General features: G+C 37.3%; 1 protein-coding gene across 1 annotated transcript in view; it reads right to left on the bottom strand.

The window, feature by feature from the left end:
* Positions 1 to 2,274, bottom strand: part of NLGN1 (neuroligin 1) — a 126,471-nt gene extending 124,197 nt beyond the window's left edge. Inside the window, exon 1 of the mRNA XM_087861405.1 lies at positions 2,086 to 2,274. Coding sequence (XP_087717531.1) covers positions 2,086 to 2,233 — 148 coding nt within the window. The 5' untranslated portion in view covers positions 2,234 to 2,274. The remainder of the gene's footprint in view (positions 1 to 2,085) is intronic.
* Between the last annotated feature and the right edge of the window lie 18,503 nt (positions 2,275 to 20,777).

The following is a 20,777-nucleotide window of genomic DNA, read 5'->3' as shown; positions in this document are numbered from 1 at the left end:
ATGGACATCTTTCTATGTCAATAATACAGTTTTATATTATCATTGTAATGATGGAAATTATTACATTGTATAGATGTACTATAGTTTACTAAATAACAATCTGTTGAAAGTAACAGGGCATTACCAGTTTTCACTGTTGTGAACAATGTAACAGTGATCATTCCTGGATTTCAATTTTTATATATTATCATATGATTTTCTCATACAAAAGTACTAGAAGTAGAATTGCTAAATCAGAAGATACACACTTAAGAACAACTACTTGCAATACATTTTAATCTATTTATTGCTACAAAGTTAGCTCCTTGCTTAATTTTGTTTTGTCCCAATTTATTTAATTTTATTTTGCCTAAATGTAGTTTTTAGAACATTTTCTTATCATATATTTCTTTTTAGCTTCTATAAATCTGCCAGAAAGCTAGATATGACTTCACCATCAACCGTCTAGTTGCTTTGTAAATATCTTTAGCCTACTAATCTAAGGCAAGTGGAGTTCTAGATCTCCAGGCTACTGGGTGGTTTATTGCAACAATAGCAAATCTTACACCGAATTCTTTTACGAGGATTAATTGGCAAGCAGACACAAACATTATATGTCCTTTTTTTGTAAGTTCAAGGGGGTCCTTTCTCTCTGTCCTGAGAAACTTTAGGAAAAACTGTGAATGAAAATTCCTTTTCTTTTACATTCTAGGCATTTGCAGCAAAGGAAGGACCAGCCAATATTTGAGCTGGGTCAGGCAACAGAATACTCCACGAAAAGGGAATGACATAGTGCTACATGGAAGTTGAGATCTAAAACACATTTTTGAAAGTATTGAGCTGTTGGGCTTTTTGTATTCTAGTACTTGTTTAGGAAAGGGCAGTGATGTCCTTACCAACTTGCCAGGCAACAGTGAACTTTAAACACCTGTCATTTCACTATACAGATTTCTAACATCCTTCATCCTGATGGGCAAACTTTTTGGTGTAGTTTCATCGATAATATTTGACGTGCTTACCTTGGGATATGGATTCTGATTAGGGTCTTTCCGAGGCTAGGGAACAGTTTACATTTTATTTAAACAGTCACATATACCCACATATTACACAATATAACCAGAGTTTTTCTTTTTTTTTTTAAGTAAAGTTCCCATTTATTATTTCATATCTGATACCATTTTTATCTCCAACTGAACAATGTTCTTCAGAGTTAGACACCATCAGAGTATATCTGATATATATCAGAAAGCAAAGTATCTTTAGGAAGTATAACAGGCGCTATTATTTATTCTTACTTCTATTAATATTGTCATTATTATTCCCATTTTGCAGAGAGAACGGAAGCTCAGAGTTTAAGTAATTTGCTTCAAATCATACAACTAATATGGAAAAAAACTTTAATGTCTGTATTAATCAAAACTTAGCTCTGGGCTTTCATCATCCACAATAAGGAGGTAAACACTGGGTTATGTAGCTTTTACAGCTATGGAAGAACCTGGAGAACAAACAGGAATATGTGTGAAAACATATAAATCATTTTGGACAATATAATAGACAATATACTTATTTTTAATAGTTTGAACAATTCCAAGATGTTCCCCTGTATAATTATTTCCTACATTAGCCTTGGAGAAAGGCCAGGGTATCATGCTATCTACAGGAGGAATTAAAATGCATGATGATGCTAAAAAGCTTCTTGGTGACCTGGCTTAATATAGAGATGAAATTTGACAAATGAATGATTAATACATTCATTATACCATTTTTTCTCTTCTTAGGAAGTGGGTATGATGAATAAGAATCACATGAAGATCTTTCTCAATATTGCCTACATTCCCATGACAATTTTTAAAATATTATCTCAGAAAGCATTTGGCAGGAACTGAATGCCAGTCATTACAAAAACAGTTTCTATCAAGTAGTTTCAGCATAGGTATTCTCTGCTATTGACTGAGGGATATTCTGTACACTCTAAACTTTCAGTGTAAAAATCAAATTGCTGAACTCGGTTTTTATTGTCTTTTCTCATTTTTTGCTCCTTATACCCCATTTTCCTGTCTTCGTGAATGATCGCGACCCTGCTCACAAATCGTCCTATCCCCTTACCTTTATTCTCGTTGGCTGCTCCATCTGGCACACCTTCACTGTGTCCTAGCCACGCTCTCCCAGCTTTTTCTTTTGTTTTTGTGTCTCTTGTATACCACAGTGCCTGACATATCACAGGTTCTCCAGACTGTGAGATGAATAAAGGCATGAATGCATATATTCATTTTTCTTTATTATATTTTATCTGATCTATTTGGATCCCTCAGGCTTTAGAACTGCCAGGAAAGGAACACATTTTGGTTTGGACACTGGAAAAAGCTGTAGGGGCACGTGGTGGGTCTGCAACACAGTGATTTGACCTCAGGAAAGTGTCATCTGCCCTTTGCCCTGATGTTCTGTCTCTTTCCTGGTGTGCATTGCAGCTGCATTCTGCACACTAGTAACATACAGGCTCCAACAGACACTGATGGTCACAAGAGAAGTGTGGATTTAATGACCAACATAGTAAGATCAGTAGTAAATCTAGAGACATTATTTACTTGAAAATTACACATGACTTTTTTTTTCATTTAAAAAATTTTTTTATTTAAATTCAATTTAGTTAAGATAGAGTGTATTATTGGTTTCATGGGTAGAATTCAGTGATTCATCTGTTGCATATATAGCCACTCTGGAAAACAGTATGAAAATTACACATGATTTCAGAATGGCAAATGTGTTGGCACAGACATCAGAAAATTATACTTAGGACCTGTTTAACTTATATTAGGTATCTCATCTTAGGAAGCACATTAGCCACTTTACTTCTGCATGCTCTTAAACAATTATAATTAAATACAAATATTTCTTTACATACATGTGCTATAGACTGACATAGTTCCCAGTCCTAGGCTTAAAGACAAAGTTATACTATTTCATTGGCTAGGGTCCCCCCCCCCCAGCCAGCAGCACAGCTGATGTTCAGCCAGCACAAATTATAAAAATGTCAAAGTCCTCAAAGAACCTAACAAGACCATCTTAATCCAAGTGCCCCATGCACCTTGATTGCTAAATTTACCTTTGTGCACTTAGGAAACTTCTCATTTCCTAAGAATATATATATTTTCAGCTCCACTTAACACTTTTTATTAGTTAGATACAGTGGAATTAATGAATGTGTGTGTGTGTGTGTGTGTGTGTGTGTGTGTGTGTGAGTGTGTGGTGCACCAGGTAGGGGAATAGGAGAAACAGGTGGTGTATGGAAACATATTTATTCATCTGTTCCATACCAACTGTCTGGAATTCTTACCTCTTTAAATTCTAAACCAAAAATTGATTGTTTGGGCCCCAGTACTTCTAAGTCTTGAAGGTACAGGATAGACAATTTCCCTGGCAGCCTAAGACATCTAAAACCAAATGAAGACTTAATAAGGAGTGGAAAGTCATTCACTTTTACATGATACTTGTCTGCTTGTATTAGGTCTCTCATCTCCAGATTTGACAACAGGCTAACTACATGCTTGGACATGTTTGACTTGAGGGTTGTTACCTGTAACGTCTAGGTAATGACCTCAAACAGATGCAGCATTCCTTTGCTCTTCACAGGACAAGGACACACTCTGAAAATAAATTTGTCTCTAATTTCCTTTGTTTCCCGTTTCTATTTTGATTTCCTGAGCCTGCTGTATTTGGCAGGCAGACGTATTTTCCAGATGAGGCCGTGAGGAAGGCAACAATCAGGACATGCTTTATGATGTTCTTTTCAGGTTGCTTTAGGCAGCACCATATCTAAAGAACCCAGCCTTCCTGAATGTCCAGGCAGGTGGCTCCTTTATGAAGCCCCCTGAAATAGCTCATCCCAAAATGGACGAGTTACAAGCTACCAACTGAGCAGGTAAAAGCCCTGCACTCTGAGTTCTCTGAGGTCAGTCAGTTTGACTGAATGTACAAAGACGAGAACTACATGGACTTTGGGGCTGCTTTTAAAATGGGTCAATAAATAATCACCATTCAATCAGAACAGCAGTGGAAAGACTGGATGTATTCAACGGCAGTAAAATGGAGTTGAAAGCTACTTTCTTTCCATTTAACTGAGCTGTTGTAAGGATCAAGTGAGAATCCAAATAAAAACGTTTCAGAAAATGTTAAATGCAATTCCTCTCTATCCTACCCATTATCTTTTCTCTTATTATTTTAGTATTTTTTCATGACTGCAGCTGGATAGAAGCTAGAAGTAATATTTGAGTTATTACCCTTTATAAAATTATTAGAAATGAATGCCTCTTAAAAAAGCAAATATAGGATGGGTAGCAAGGTACTGGCTCTCCGGTCAAGCTTGTGGATGTATTTGGTCAGAAAAGACTTCATTTTAATGGGGTCATCATCAACATTAAAAATTTAGAATGCTCCCAGGACAAAATTGTTGGATTTTGTTTCTTTATTGAGAAATTGGGAGACTTGGAAGCAATGGTTTCTCTTTTAGCACAAATTCAGTCTCTCGTTCAACAATATGTATTGAGGTTCTACTATGTGCCAGGCACATTTCTAGGCATTCCGAAAATGACAGGACAAAATTGGGCAAAAATCAGCTACAAATATCAGCGGTTGCTTCTATATACAAGCACATGTTCACTATTTTATCACAGCACCTGCCGCTGTCCACATTCTTAATACCAGGCCTACCGTGCTCGTCTACTTTAACGGCCTCATCCCTGTAAACATTTGTGTTTGCGATGCTTGCAATACACTCTCCGTTTACACATACACACCTATTCTCTAGAAAGAGATATTTAATGGATTTATTCATTCCAAATAAGAGTACATGAGGGGTTAAATTAGGAAGAAAATTGCTGTTATTAAACTCAATTCAAGCCTCTGTGGAGCACCTGCTGCCCTCTTTGAGAGGGTAGTCTTGGAATTGAGCCTTGAAAGGCATGGAATTTCCACAATAGAATGTGCATGTGTGTCGGGCCGGTGGGCGGGGTGGGGGGCGAGTAAGTGACATGTCTGGGGAAGGTGGTAGAACTGGACTGTTCAGAGGTGTTGAAGAGACCAGCTTGGCAGGAGCATGGGACGGGGGGAAGGAGTAGTGCTATTTCCTAACACTACACACAGTCAGAAGGTGCAGGTGCTACTGTCCCTCTGTTCACAGAACTAGCTATTACAGATAAACAAATACTCCAGAAAATAACAGAAGGATAACATAGAATCAAGTGGTTTTAAAATATTATGTTCTTATAATGCCTAAATAATAGAAAATTAGCACACACTTGGATTATGTGGTTGTTACTATACTTGTAAAGCTTTAAAAAGGGGAAAACAGACGATTGAGAAGTTTTTAAATGTCTACATTATTTAGTCCTACATAAATTCCCACAAGCTTGGGCTTGACTGAACCATTTAAATAAGATTTCTCACACAGTACGCCAGCATATTAAGCTTGATGAGTCATCGTGATGAAAATATTTATTAAGCCCTGGCTTCAGTCTAGGAAATATTTTTAGCTTGTTCATGTGTCAAGCATAATCTCTGAAATCATATAATCCCCATGACGTTTTTGGAAAGGATGGTAAGATATACCGTATTGTATATGCACAGAAACTATATATAACTGTATTACAAATAGAGTTTAGAGCAGTAGTTAAGGAGTTAGAATGCCATGGTAGCACATGACATTTTGTAGTTCAGGAAAGAAAACTCCTAATGTCTTCAGAGGCCCAGAAATCTCCTCTTCATCAACATCCAATTTATTTATTTTATTTTAGTAAGTACTGTGTAAATACCATGCGCTTGGTGCTAGATTAAGTGCAACAGAAATGGCAGCTTAGAGAAATCACAGAACTTGTCCTTGAGGAGCTCATGATTTTCAGGGGTCTAGTTTTCCAATGTGGCATTTGCACAGGGTTAAGGGAAAGCAGAGTATCTCATTTTCTATTCTCCTCTCTGTCCCAGGGTAAGGCAAGTTTTCATTATCATGAGTTGATTGACTCCAAACAATATTAGCAATTATGATGGGTACAATTAACTGATGAAGAATTTATTATCATTTAACAGTATCTTAAGAATTAAATCTGATATTTATTTAATCTTGTTCTGCCCAGCACATTGGGCAGAAAGGGATACAAAGAAATAATAAAAATCATATCCATTTGATACTTGGCTCATCTGTACCTGTCACTCCACTAGACACTTCATGGACATTATAATTTTTAAACTATGACCCAGGTCTGTCAGGTTGCAAAGTCTATTTTCTTTCCCCCCTACACTATGCTCTGGTGCTTGCCCTTAGCGAACTCATAAATCTCACGGGAGAGGCAAGGCTACTACATACATATAAAGCAATAAAAGAATAAACAGAACCTAGTTCTGTGCCCTTGATTTTAATGTCCAAAGAAACAAACAGCAACAACAGAAACAACAAAACTAGTTCAGGAAAGGGCTTAGGTGGCAAAGCAGGAGTAGAGGGTTCCATCTCTCTATCATAGACCTGGGTACGAACCTTAGATTTTCACCGCCACTTCTTAATGCGTGACCTTGAACACTGATGCTGTTTCCTCAGCTGCCCCATGGCGATAATACCTAACTGTACTGTGAGAACTACAGTTAGACGTAAATCACCTTCGCATGGTGTCTGCCCCAAGTAAAACCCCTATGTTCTTCAATTCAATGGGCATTTTTTTGTTCTGCCTCACATTATTGGACTGCAGTAGTTTTGGTCAAGGTAATGGGTGAACTCTCTTGAAACAACCTCATTCCTTCTGGTCTGAGATTCTAGTCTGAAAGTTTTTCTTCTATCTCTTTGGATACTCTGATTTTGTTCAGGGCTCAGTGCTAGGCCTTTGCCTGTTTCTTTTATCACAGTATCCTCTCTTCCTGTACGATGTCATGTACAACCAAGGTGACATACACATACATAGCCCAACAACTCCACAGGTGACATTTCAGACTTTGACCTCTCTTTTGAGTCTCAAGCTGGATCATGCAACTGCCTAGTACCTTCGCTTAACTCTCCACTTGACCAGCATCCCAATGGGAATATGTCCACACCTTGAACTCCCTGTATCACATTGACTCCCCCACTCAACCCTCTCTTCCTCTACTTTTCAGCGTTACTAAATGGCACCACTAACCTTCTAGTTGTTCAAGCGGAGACAACCAGGTGCCATCTTTCAGAGTCCTCATTTCCTTGTCCTCATATCAAATTGATTGTCAAGTTCTCACAATATGTTTTAAATATACTTTAAACCAAAACTCCGACTTTTTTATCCTCCCTCACTGCACTCTTGTGCAAGCCAACTTTGCCTCCAGACTGAACTATAGAATTTTATATACTTCTTCTTTTTTGATCCAAGTCATCCTACACATAGTCATTAAAAAGTTCTTTCAACACTGAAAATCTACTCATATCATACCTCTACTTTAAGCCCTTTAATGGCTTTCCATTGTTTTTAAAATAAAGACAGAAATCTTAATCTTTGCCTACATTGTAATCTGCCACTTAAGTATGTCCCCAGCTTCATCTCTATACCATTTATTCTCTGTCACCTTCAATAATCTTCAGCTACACTATCCTTGACAAATCCACATTCTTCAAATGCCCCAAGTCCCTTCCCGGGTCAGGCTTTTTTACCTGCTGTCCCTTCTACATCTTTGCCTGGTAAATTCCTGGTCAAACTGCAAATTTTAGTTTCAACTTTCTCAGAGAAACCTTCAGGAACCTCCAGACTAAGCTTCGTCTTTTTTTTTTTTCTTCTTACATGCTTTAACAGAACTCTGTGTTTCTAATTCCTAACACTTAGCATATTCAGAATACATTCAGAATATATTATATACTATATACTATATATATAATATGTAATGTATAATATATTTGTTTCTTTCCCATTTCCCCCTGAAGATTGAAACTATGGTGGTTTTACTCACCAGTGCCAGTGTATCCCCACTACCCAGTACCATGCCGTGTACAAAATAGATGGTTAGTAAATATTTGTTGATGGAATTTTTTTTTTTTTATGCTCGACAAATGGTAGCAAACAAAAGAAAACAGCCACTTGACTACAAACTCAGCATGGACTACTGACAGGTGGAAATCTTTGACCACACACTGACTATATAGGCTCTCAGCTTTCTATCTCCTATAATTCATCAGCAACAAATCTCACTGTTCTGCCTACTCAGGTGACCATTATTTTTTCTACCTTTTATTACTGGTTTTCATTTCCAAAATCTGCCTGCAAATAGTTCTCTCTCTTTATTTTGGGATTCCCAGTTGTGAATCCTGATGAGTTGGTATGGTATAAGAAATATCTTTGTTCTTTGTCCATGGTTCATGGGACAGAGCTCTCAAAATCTTGGGAATTTTCTGAGCGATAGGAGTGTCTTTTGTTATTTATAAGGAGTTCCTTTTGAGCACATCTGAGTTTATGCTAATGAAGTGACTTAGGATGGGGCTGGTCACCAGAAAGACGAGGTGTTTAGAAGGTAGACTTCTCAGCCCACTCACCAACCTCTGGGAAAGAACTGGAGGCAGAAAAAGCTGGAGAGTAAGCTTGATAAGTACTGAGCCATGGGATTTGATGAGCTTCTGGGTCATGGAAGTGCTGAGAATGGTTCACTCAGGTTTCCTTAACCCTTGCCCTGTGTGTCTCTTCCATCTAGCTGTTTCTGAGTTATATCCTTTTAAAATAAATCATTAAATGTTTCCCTGAGTTCTATGAGCCATTCTAACAAATTATCAAACCTGGGGAGGGGATTGTGGGACTCTTGATTTTAGCTGGTTGGTCAGAAGTATTGACTGGTGAGAAACTAGACTGGCGATTAGCAAGTGTGGTGGGGCAGTCTTGTGGGACTGGTCCCTTAACCAGCAGGATCCGATGATATCTCCAGATAGATGGTAGCAGAATTGAGTTAAGTTAGTAGGACACCCAGTTGTTGTCAGCTGAGAACTGGAGAATTGATTGGTGTGGGAATATCCCTACAGATCTGTTATAAGAAATATTGAAAATAGAGGAGAAAAATGGTTTTCCTTTACAGTTGCAATCTATCCTAAAGAGCCTCATTTTTGGTGAATCAACCTTAAATTAAGGTAAATTGTCTATAGTTCGCTTTGCCCACTGCTTAAATGTGTAACCGGTATCATTTAGTATTCTTATTCTTGGTGTTTCCAAATTCTGCTAAAATATCAGTGGTTATTTGAATATGGTTGACCTTTAAACAACATGGGGGTTGGGGTACGAAAAATCCACATATAACTTTTGACTCCCCCCAAAACTTAATTTTTTTTTTAAGATTCCATCTATTTATTTGAAGGAGAGAGAGAGTGATCAAGAAAGAGAGCACAAGCCGGGGGTGGGGGAGGGTGGAGAGGAAGAAGCAGACTCCCAGCTGAGCAGGGAGCCTGATGTGGGGCCTGAGCCCAGGACCCCGAGATCATGACCTGAGCAGAAGGCAGATGCTTAACCTACTGAGCCACCAGGCACCCCTCCAAAACTTACTTTCTAATAGCCCACTGTTGACCAGAAGCCTTACTGATAACATAAACAATCGGTTAGCATATTTTGTATGTTATATGTATTATATACTATATTCTTACAATAAAGTAAGCTAGAGAAAATAATATATTATTAAGAAAATCATAAAGAAAAGAAAATACATTTACAGCACTGTATTGTTTTTCTAAAAAGAAAAAAAAATCCTTGTATAATTTGACCTGTGCAGTTCAAACCCTTATTGTTCAAGGGTCAACCATGCGTGCTCACTATCTTAAAAAGCGTTTTCCTTATCTCTTTTGAAGGATGGGATGTTTATTTATTTCTGTGTTTATTTATCTATTTATTTCTTTGTTTTTAAATAACACGGTGCTGAGACAAATTTTCTTAATACGTCTGTGAACGAAAGCTACCAGGGTACACAGGCGTGACAGATTCAGCTATTAAAAAAGAGAGAGAGAGAAGGAGAGAGAAATCTCTCTTCTGTTATTTAAAAACCATAAAATAAGCAAGGCTGGGAATGATCTTCCATGTGAGGTAGAAGCCGGAGCCAGGGATCTTTGCTTTCAGAGATCTAGTTCTAGGTTTTAGCTGAAAAACAATGTCATTGTTAAATCTGAAGGGCAAATTTGCCACATGATAATCACGGGGATGTCGTAAATTGCATTCTTCCCTTCTCCCTGAAGAGGTTATTAAAGAACAAGAATTATTTTGAAAATGTCATCAGAGAGGTAGAAAAAAAATAATCTTCCCCTCTAGGTAGAAGATAATAAAAGACTAAGGGATCCTGGTGGATTTTCAGCTAACAGAGGGCACAAGCCTTCTTTCAGTTAAAGCAAGAAAGAACGCAGCAAGGTTACATTTCCTTTGTATGACCCTGCTATTTTTACGTTATGGTTATTAGACCTTCACGCTCAAGCTCTTATAGAACATGCAGAAAGCCAGTTTTCAAGATGGGTTAAAACTTTAAGTGAAAAATTTTGCTCTTAAGGAGGTTACCTCTTAGAAAAGGAAAAATAATTAGTTGCAGGTGGCATTAAATAACTTACAATGTTTTCACGGAGATTGAAAATGGGCACTATCCCTGGGCTTGTGAAATACGTTTACTCACTTTTCCTTTTATCTATTTCCTTAATTCCATAGGACATTTCAAGGCAGCATGATAAAGAGCCAGTCCAGAGATGAAGTGATTTCAAAGAGGGGAAAGAGAAGTCTTTACTTATAAAAGATGGGAAAATCCTATATAAAATAGGGTAAAAGAATAGATGGAGGAGAGTGTGGGTATAAATTAGAAGCAGGAAAGTCTGCTTGACTTAAAGAGGAAAATGACAAGTTCAAGAATAGTGAGTTTGGTTTCTCATATTTATATGCGCATGTAGGTTCCGCTCTACAAAGTAAAGAAATTAGAAACATATGTTCGGGTAGTATATTCTAGTTTATGATTTTGTCCCCATAAAATCCTATGTACCTTAAATGAGGGGTGCTTTAATGTACGGGCATATAGTTCTCATTGTATAAGATCCTGGAGGTGTAGGAGTTGTTTATATTTGACGAAAAATTCAGTGGTGAGAACTAGAGATTGAGCAGCTAGAAATGAATCTATTCAGAACTAAGTTTCATTCCCCTAGCTATGGAACAATGCTTTCCTTTTTTCCCCTCTTTTTCTTTTACTGTGCTGAAAGTCTACCTTAGAACTAATTTCTAGGGCTACTTGAAGCTCAAGCCCCACTCGCTGATTGCATTAATTTTATACACTTGCCAAACTGTCTGGAATACAAATGTGGATCAATGTGGCAAAGTTGCCCTATGCTCTACACACAGCATTTTCACACAAAGCACAGGTCACCCTATTGGGTGGAAATGTGTCTGGTCAGTGATCTCAAAATACAATGCTGCTGTAGACAACAGCACTCTCAGGCACTCATTCCACTTCGGACCTATGGACAGAGTGGAGGCCAAGTAGAGTTGAAAAGGTCAAGTGGCTCTCAGACAGAACTCACTGCTTTTGTTCTTTCAAATGCTGTCACTAGTCTCTGCTCCAAAACAGCAGAAATAATGAGCATGTGCGCTTGGCCTGAACCCTAGTTGTTTTACCAACTGTAGGGCACATGCAAGGCTGCCCAGTTGACTCTAAAGGTATCATTCAAATTGAACTTGAATTTCTGTGGCTCTGAGGTACTTCCTAGTGCATAAGTTACAGGAATTGGAAAGCTTCAGACTATTTGAATTCGTGCAGTGAATAGTAACATAACAAGGCCGTTGCTCTGCAGATTCAGATACATCGAAGGTCAAATAATGACTGCTGGGCCTTATTTTACCCAAAGCCAGGAACACAGGCAGCATAGTGGTAGTAAGTAAAGTCTGGATTCAGAGTGCGGTAGGTCTGAGTTCTAGTCTTTGTTCTAACACTTTTAAAATGTGATGCCTTGGTCAAGAGAGTTGATACTCTGAGGTTTAAAACTCTACCTTTTGGGGGTTTAAATTCCCTCTATCAATTCAGCCTCCAGTCTGGAGGGAGGGAGGGAGAGGAGGAGAGAGAGAGATAGGGAGGAAGAGATTTTTCTAAAACTAAACCTGACCATGTCATATCCTGCTTTAAGATCTCCAGTTATTGGGGTACCTGGATGGCTCAGTAGGTTAATCTTCTGACTCTTGGTTTAGGCTCAGGTTATGATCTCATGAGATCCACCCCATGTTGTACTCTGCGCTCAGCAGGGAGTCGGCTTGAAGATTTTCTCCCCTGCCCCTCCTCTCTCTCTTTCAAATAAATAAATCTTAAAAAAAAATAAAATAAATCTTCAATTATTATTCAATGCCACAGGGTAAAGTTTAAATTCCTAAAGAGGGTAAAGTGGGTCACTGGTCAATATTTTTTAGAGAGTCAAATTAATAAGTGATTCAATGAGATGCCCAGATAGGTAGACCTAATAATGATAAGACGGCATTTTTTGAACACTTGCTATGTGCTTGATGTCCTGTTGCTGCATATCATCATTTCATTTAATCCTCACAATTTTTTTTAGGTTCATCTCTGTTTATTTTTTCAAAACAAAAATCAACACTCAAAATATTTGAGAAGAGTGCTCGGCTCAATCACAGTTAAAAGCTTTATGTACTCTGCAGCCAGAGCATCACGGGCCGATGATCAGAAACGAGAGCTTCTGGAATGGCTCAGACAGAGCCTGGCGGCCCGAGTCCTCCCTCTCTTGCCCTGTCAGCCCCATTACGGTTCTTGGTATGCTGCCGTCCAGGGGCAGCGGCCGGCCAGCCCCAGTCTGCGCAAGTGGACAGCATCCAAGATGACAAGACATCTCGGTTCCCCGCTGTGATTCTGATTTGACCATCCGGCCCATCCCTCCCCTATACCTCTAATGATATTCCTAGCTCTATTATTTTGTGTTATTTGGAATCTAGTTTCTCAGTGTCTGTTATTTTTAATGTTGATGGACAACTTGAAATACGTAGGCATCTCGACCAGTGGTTCTCAAACTGTGACTACAGTATTTCATGAGATATACCTATTATTTAAAAAAAAAAAAGGTTTAGTGTTCATAGTAAACAAAGATAAATAAGTTTCTTTACTACAGGAACATCCTGACTTTTCATATAAGTCGGTACTCCATGAATGTCCAAGGGGAACTGGGGTGCTACTGCATTAGATGACAAAGAATTCTTTTTGGTCGAACACTTATGAGATATATTAGTACTCCCCAGAACACAGTTGGGGAAATTCTAATCTAGATAAAGAAATCCTAGAATGATGAGTCCTTGGCAAATATTCCCAGAGCACTTTCAATGTCAAAAAGAGCTTACTACCCCCGAGGCTTGGCTTCTAAGTAAGTCATATAGTAATCTTGTAGTCATTTGAAAGAAGAAATGCTTGTTCTGAAGCAGTTCTAGAGCCCCTAGCAAGAGCATGTGGTGTAGAACAGAGGACCCTAATGCAAGTCCACAGAATAATTAGGTACATGACAAAGCTTTCCAGAGCCACGTGAAATTAGAACATTGTCTAATTTAATGGGTTTGCACAAAATTTTAAGACAAAGAGGATTTAAAAATAAAGTATAGTAAAGCCAAGCTATGCAGTACTATGAAGTAGTTAAATAGAGTGAAACAGACCTATGTGTACTGCAGGGGAAATTGTCTATGGCATATTATTAAGTGAGAAAGAAACAAACTGAAGAAAGCACATTCTATAACGATTATAATGTTAAGAAACGTGCATTTAGAAATACATAGAAATGGGTCTGGAAATACACATACAAAACCACTCAATGGTGTCTGCTGAAAAGATGAACTATGGGGTGATGGGTTGTAGGTGAAGGAAGACGTTCAGTTTTACTCTAATAACCTTAGTATTTTTTGAGATTTCAGTGACTGGCATGCATTACTTTTGTATTATTTTTATTTTAATTGAATCATACATATTCTAAACATGAGAAAAACAGTTATTTTCTTTTCTCATGTCCTCTGCCTTAGCTAGAGATGGAATGTCAATTATTATTGCCTTTTAAAAGATTATAGAGAAGAATTCTGAGAATGCATAGGGTTATTTACTGTAGATTCTGGAAAGCATCAGGCGTTGCTCACCTCCAACAATGCACCTTCTACAAGACGGGGGTGTGAGTGGGAAAATCCATGGTGGTGTTTTTGGTATGGAACACAAAGCCCCCAGTACCTTACTTTGCATTCCACATGTACGTAACTTCTTTCCAGATCCTTCCAAATGCTAAGATTTCTTTCTTTCCTTTTAAATCACATAGGCAGGCAAATGCTAGAAACATCCTTCTTTCTGCTCCCCATCCCACCCCCATGTACTTGTTGAACATCTAAGAATCCTTCAAAAATAACTTCAGAATTTTACTCTTTCATGAAATGTTTCCTGACTTAGCTCCTTCTCCACCACAGGTGAATAAAGGATGCTTTTAAAAACTTAAACCTTAGAACTTGTTACAACGTACTGAAATTATTGTATAACCTTAGATCTTATCATTAAATCATATACACTTTAAAACACATCTTTATTTATTTTTCAATTCCCAGAGCCTGCATACAGCAGGGTTCACAGTAAGTGTCCAATTCAGTGTTCAGAAAATGGATGGATTCAGTCATGAAACTACGATGCCATGTGAAAGGTCCTATACTAAGCTCTCTGAGGGCTCTGAGGCGGAAACAGGCATGGATGATCCCTCTAGGAAAATAAGTGAAATGCGTAGAAGTAAGTATGATACTAAGCAGAAAGTGATTAGGGTCTGACAGGAATTTAGAGAAGATACTTGTTGTTCTCGCCCCCTGAAAAAAATTGCTCAACAGTGTGGCAAATGGTCATGGCTCAAACAATTTATGAATTTAAAAAAATAAAATAAATTAAAAGAAGAAAATTAGTAGTTTTAAAAGTAGATGAAAAATCAACAACAAAAAAATAGGTATTAAGAGCATGGCCTTAATTATCAGAGAAAAAGAAAGGAAAAAGAAAAAAAAGAAAACACTCCTTGCGAAACAAATGTATTCATTCCCTGCATATAGGATTTCTTTGTTCTCTTTGAAGCCAGATTAGAATCAGTTCCTGAAAGAGATACTGGACTTGAGTATGTGTTAAGATTATATGTTAAATAAAGGGCATTTGTAATGTCTAATAAAATAATCTATGGAAATGAAAGTAATAGAATTTCCTTCTCATCTTTGGTTAAATCAATCACATCTATTGTATAGGTTTCAGAGCTTCCAAGCTGGTGGGCAGCCCCACAGTGGTGTGTTGCAAAGAGATTGCAGGTGTATTAGATATTGACCTCCTGCAACCCTCATGGCCATTCTTCACCAGATAGAAGCAGGCTGGCTCATTTGTCCTGGTGATTTTCCTTGTCTGCTATGATATAAAAAACTTGAGAAACATTGATCTACTGTCATTTGAAATCTTCATTCTTTCACATGAACCAGGTTTTTGATAAATGTCTATTAGAGATGATAATGTAATTGAGGGGAATGGCAGCACAACAAAATAGGACATAAAAAGATCGTTAAAAATTAATGATCATTAAAAATTCAAAATTATCTGTGTCCTTAAAGAATTGACTTAACCTCTTTTATTCTTAGTTTGCTCGTCCATAAAAGGTATAAGATAGTATCTGCAAAGCCCATTTTCATATGATTTTTACAAATATCAAATAAAATAATGCATGTGAAAGTGCTTTGAGCATTGTGTATTATTAAATTATAAGGCTGTCAATGCCAGCTTACACTTTTCCCCTCTATGGAATAGAAATCACTTTACACACATCATTTTGTTAATTCTTCGAAGAAAGGAGAAAACATTGTAAGTGAAAGTCATTCATGACTAAAATGAAATTTAACTGGATTATATTTCATATGTCTTCTATTTCAATTGCCATTATCTAAGAATATTTGAATTTTACACTTGCATCAAGTTAATATTGAAATCCAAAATCAACATTTAGTTTTCTGGTATGTGAGTCTATAGTCTATATTACATGACTCAATTCATAGTGCACTCTATAGAACTAGTTTTCATAAATGTAAGATGGTAGTAATGTTGATGTTTTGATATCATGATGGTGATGGTGGTGGTAATGATGGTGATGAGGATGGTGACGATAAAAATCTCCTACTTTGTCTAAACCTTTGAATTGTCCAAAGCCCTTATATTATCTAGTATAGCATTTATAAAAGTGAATATACAAGTTCCATGGAGGCTATTAAGTTTGGAAATTGAGGGGTTAATAATTTTTCCTTCTATACTGGACTTCCTAGAGGTTTAATATTCCCCAGACATTTTCATTGTGAAATTTCAGAAGGTGGGTGGCATATACAGAATTTTCTATGGGAACAATTCATTCCCTCACTCCAAAACATCAAGTGGAATATTAAGTATTTAGTGGAATATATTGTATGATGTTCTCGGTTAATGAATAGACACACAGAATCTTAGTGCTAGAGGCAACCATAGTACCATGTCATTTAGTCCATATCTTCATTGAGCAGAAGGGTCTCTGAAGATCAGAGAACTTAAATGACATCTTCAGGGCTACATAGCAAATTAGTGGTAGAGGAGCAATTATAGTCTAAACTTCTAAATCTAGGGCTATGTCTTTTTCATTACATCATCAAGAAGGTAAGAATGCCCCAGCCTTCCTTTATCTCTGCCCAGTCTTTAAGTTAATCCCGCCATCCTTTCCCTTATCACTTAATGCTAGACTCTTAACACCTTTCATTTCTTGGATCAGGGATTCAAAAGTTATCTCCATGACCTCCAGGCTCTCTGGCTTCAAGGACTTCTCCATGAATCATTTATCTTTATTTGGATTCTGTAATATGGTTTTATATATCTGTTTAACAAATGAGGAAAACAATATCCAGAAGCAAGATTTGCTCTAGGTCAGGAAGCAGTTAGGGACCCGAAGAACCAGGGTTGGAGCCTAAACAATGTCTGCGATCTAAACCTATTTTCCCACATGCTTTAATTTTTACAGAATAATGGTTATCATTTATTGCACTTAAATGTCAGTCTTTGCGCTTAACTAAGTATTTCAGTTATCTCATTTAATCTTTTCATTGGCAAATGAGTACATTCTGGCGAGTAAATCACTCTCCACAGTCCCAGAAGTAGCAAGCAGCATGATAGGATTTGAACCCAAATCTAACTTCAAGTACTACTCTACTCCAAACTCAGCTGACTTTGATTTTTAATCTGCAGATAAGAAGAACCCAAATCCTAGGAGACACTCCATAATCTTCAGGCCGCTTTAAATGTCAGTGTAGTCCATAGTCCTTTGCTAGCCAGGCAGCATGGATGTTCATGTCAAAGTTTGGAAAACCTATGTTCTTAAGTCCAACTTTTGCTTTTTTTTGGCTTTATCATCTTGAATGAATCACTCTGAACTTCAGTTTCCTTGCCTTGAAAAGACGAATAATAATGCTTGCTATTTTGTTTGTTTGTTTGTTTTTGTTTGTTTGTTTGGTTGGGAGAGACAGCACACGGGCACACCCATGCGCACATGAGTGTGCAAGCAGGGAGAGGGATGGGGGTGAGGAAGAGAATCTCAAGCAGGCTTTGACTGAGCGCAGAGCCTGATGCAGAGCTGGAGCTCACCACCCTGAGATTATGACCTGAGCTGAAACCAAGAGTCAGACACTTAGCCAACTGAGCCATCCAGGCGCCCCCCAGATGCTTACTATTTTGTAAGACAGTTCTGAGACTAAGGAGTCTGGAGAGCCAGAGATGGTAGGGGCTCATGAGACCCTACGGGACGAGAGAGGAGACCTAAAAGCTTTGCGGGGAACCTTCCAGCTAGGGTAAAAAGGGGCCTTCGGGAGAGAAATGCATTTGCAGGGTACCTCTGTTGAGCTGGACAATGGCAACAGCACCTCGCAGATTACATAGAAGTGCATGGAAACAACGCGGCATAATAAAAATGTGACAGACCTAACTAGAAGCTATGTGAGCAAAATCATGTTTCCCAAATTTGTAATTTAAGAGGAAACGGATTTTGAAAGAAGGGAGTCATGGTTTTTGTTTTGTTTTTGACAGATTAATTATTTGTGTGACTTGGTCTAGTTGAAACTGAAAGCCTCATTGAGTGAGGCATCAGATAAACTGGTATGAAGCATCCACTTTACAATATTTAGAGTACTCCTGGGAGTTTGGGAGTTGTTTATATGCCATTTTAAAATGGAAGATTATGCAAAAATGAGAGAAGAGATCATTTTTACAGCTTCAGTCATATTACTAGGGGCTTTATGCTGATATTTGTAGATTGGTATTTTAATGAGTTACATAAAGTCTCCCCCTTAATGTTTATGACATATGGTTGTTACTGCAAGCTGTGTTTCTAGGAACATAGATGCCTAAATACTTCCCAGTACCCTAAAAGCCATGTGGGTAAAAACAGTCAGGAAACACAGCAGTTTGGATCACGTGGCATAAAACCCAAAGCCAGTGCATGCACAGCATTGAAAAATTAAAACCAGTACTTCAGTCTAAATAAATATGATGCAGAAATATATCTCTGTTACATAAGAGTAGTTCCATTTAACTACTGTTGAATATTTCTAGCTAATATTTGTGCCACTTAATCTAAAAATAGAGAAGGAGGGGGAGATAAAGTTGGAGAAGAAAGCTTCCGGCAAAATGAAAAATTATCTCTATTAGAGTGGCACCTACTACTGCTGGGTTGTAGTTAAGTTCTGTCTGAGCCGAGGCTATAAATCCTGACTCCCAGTGATTTAGAGGATGACTATAAAAGGGGCTGATAGAGACCCTTCAAATTTTCAGCCTTTAAGATTTAAATCGATTCATCCATGTTCAGCTACTGATATATAAACTTAACAGTGCAGTTACCAAAATATCAGAAATATTATAAGGATTATGGTTATGTATATCTTATATATTAAATATTAGGTACATAAGACATGTACAGGTCATCTTATTAAATCTATACAACAGGTCTATGACATAACGGCCATTTACATCCACATTTTGAATAATTAAATTGAGGCCCAGAGTAGTTTAGTGATTATTCCAAGGTCGCACAGCTAATAAATGGCAAAGCGAGGATAGAAACCTAGCTAGGTTGAGTCTTAGCTGCAATTGTTTAACTATCTAGAAGTTAAGCTCATTAATTCTTATTACCAGATCTGAAACAACACAGAGCATCTCCAGTTGCTGTCCTTATGACAATAATTGTAACAAAGCCCTTGGGATGAAAGGGGACTTAAATTTATTTTAGATAAGGGATACGAGCATGAAGAGAAAGTTGTACTACCACAAAGTTTTAAATCACCTCTTACTGACACTTTCCTCTAATAAATACTAGAGTAGAATATATTTGAATTGAATAGTAAAGAATGTCTCATGAAACTTTATCTCATTTTGAAAATAAAGCCTATCCTTTTTTCACATTACTTTTACTTTATTACTTTTCTTCAGAAACATTTGGAACTAAAATCACTGTATGGTATTGATTCTTTGAAGATCAATTTTTTGGACGTATATGAAATTAATATCCTCATCCACTGGCATGTGAGACTGTGTCTTTCGGAGCTTATAGACCGTTGATAAGCAAATACTCTTAGGAATGATGCATCCAATTGAGGACAACATGTCAAAGCACCCACTCGTGGTATAGAATATAAAAAGTAAACACCAAAAATCTTGTAAGAGGGGTAGGATTATTTCTTTTTTGACTATTTTCATCTTCCTTTCTTTACTAATGCTTCTATCTTGTGATAACATTAATATTCCTCGAGAGCGGGAATGCGGAGGATACTCTGTGCATGTCGGCATATTCGTTTATATACATATTCTATAAAAATCACACGTACATACATGCTTAGGTTCAGCCATAAAAGTCTGTGATCTGTATCAAGTTGTTTTGAGGATCAGTTAAAGGAGAAAAAGGCCAACCCATTAACTCATTCGTTCACTATTTATTGAGTGCTTACCACAGTGCCATATTCAAGACGCATCAATAACAGGCCCAAAACAAAGAAAAAATCATATTTGCATTATAGTCTAACATATCTTAAAAATGTGATATCATTGGCTTATAAATAAGGACTTCTAAATCCATTTACTTTTGTCTTCTACTGTTTGAATTCATCATTTTAATAGAGAAGCCGGAGAAATGAGTGACATTTTAGAATGACTTTTCAATACAACTGAAGATATAAAGTACATTCCGCATCCAACCTGGGCCGTTAATCTGTGTCGTGGATCTATTGAACGGTGAGCAGAACAGAGTGGTATTAGCAAATATCACTGAAATGGCATTGGGTCAAAAAAAGAGAAATAGAAATTGCAGTGATCGGTTCAGAATAATTATAGTAATAATGCTGACTTCTCCTACATTTATTTTAATGATGCATGCAAGGAGTTCAGGCTCTATTTTGTGAATTAATTCTCATATCCATAACAGTCTTCTGAAGTATAAGGAAGTTTTTTTTTTTAACGTATAGATACGGTAATAGAGTAAAAGAAAGTGAAAATTGATATCGATCTATCTGTTTCAATATCCAGGTGACTTTATTTTTCAATTGGATAGTTTGACCCTGTGAGGTTCCTATATATGAGCCACCTGTACATCAAAAGACTTAGTTCTTATACGTCATTTAGAAATCTTTCCGAGCCATTAGAGATTTACCTAATTCATGATCTAGTATCAATGGCTTATACATTAATTTGGCAATTGTTCAGATATTACTTTGTGACATTTCTTGGGTCATTCCATTAAACTGTTGTTTGTCTTATGTACCAACATCTCACCTACATAA

The sequence above is a fragment of the Ursus americanus genome, chromosome 4 (assembly GCF_024610735.1).
Source record: "Ursus americanus isolate L20-20 chromosome 4, mUrsAme1.1.p, whole genome shotgun sequence".
NCBI lineage: Eukaryota > Metazoa > Chordata > Mammalia > Carnivora > Ursidae > Ursus > Ursus americanus.
The sequence above is the reverse complement of the archived record's forward strand: the minus strand, read 5'-3'. Positions and strand labels throughout refer to the sequence as shown.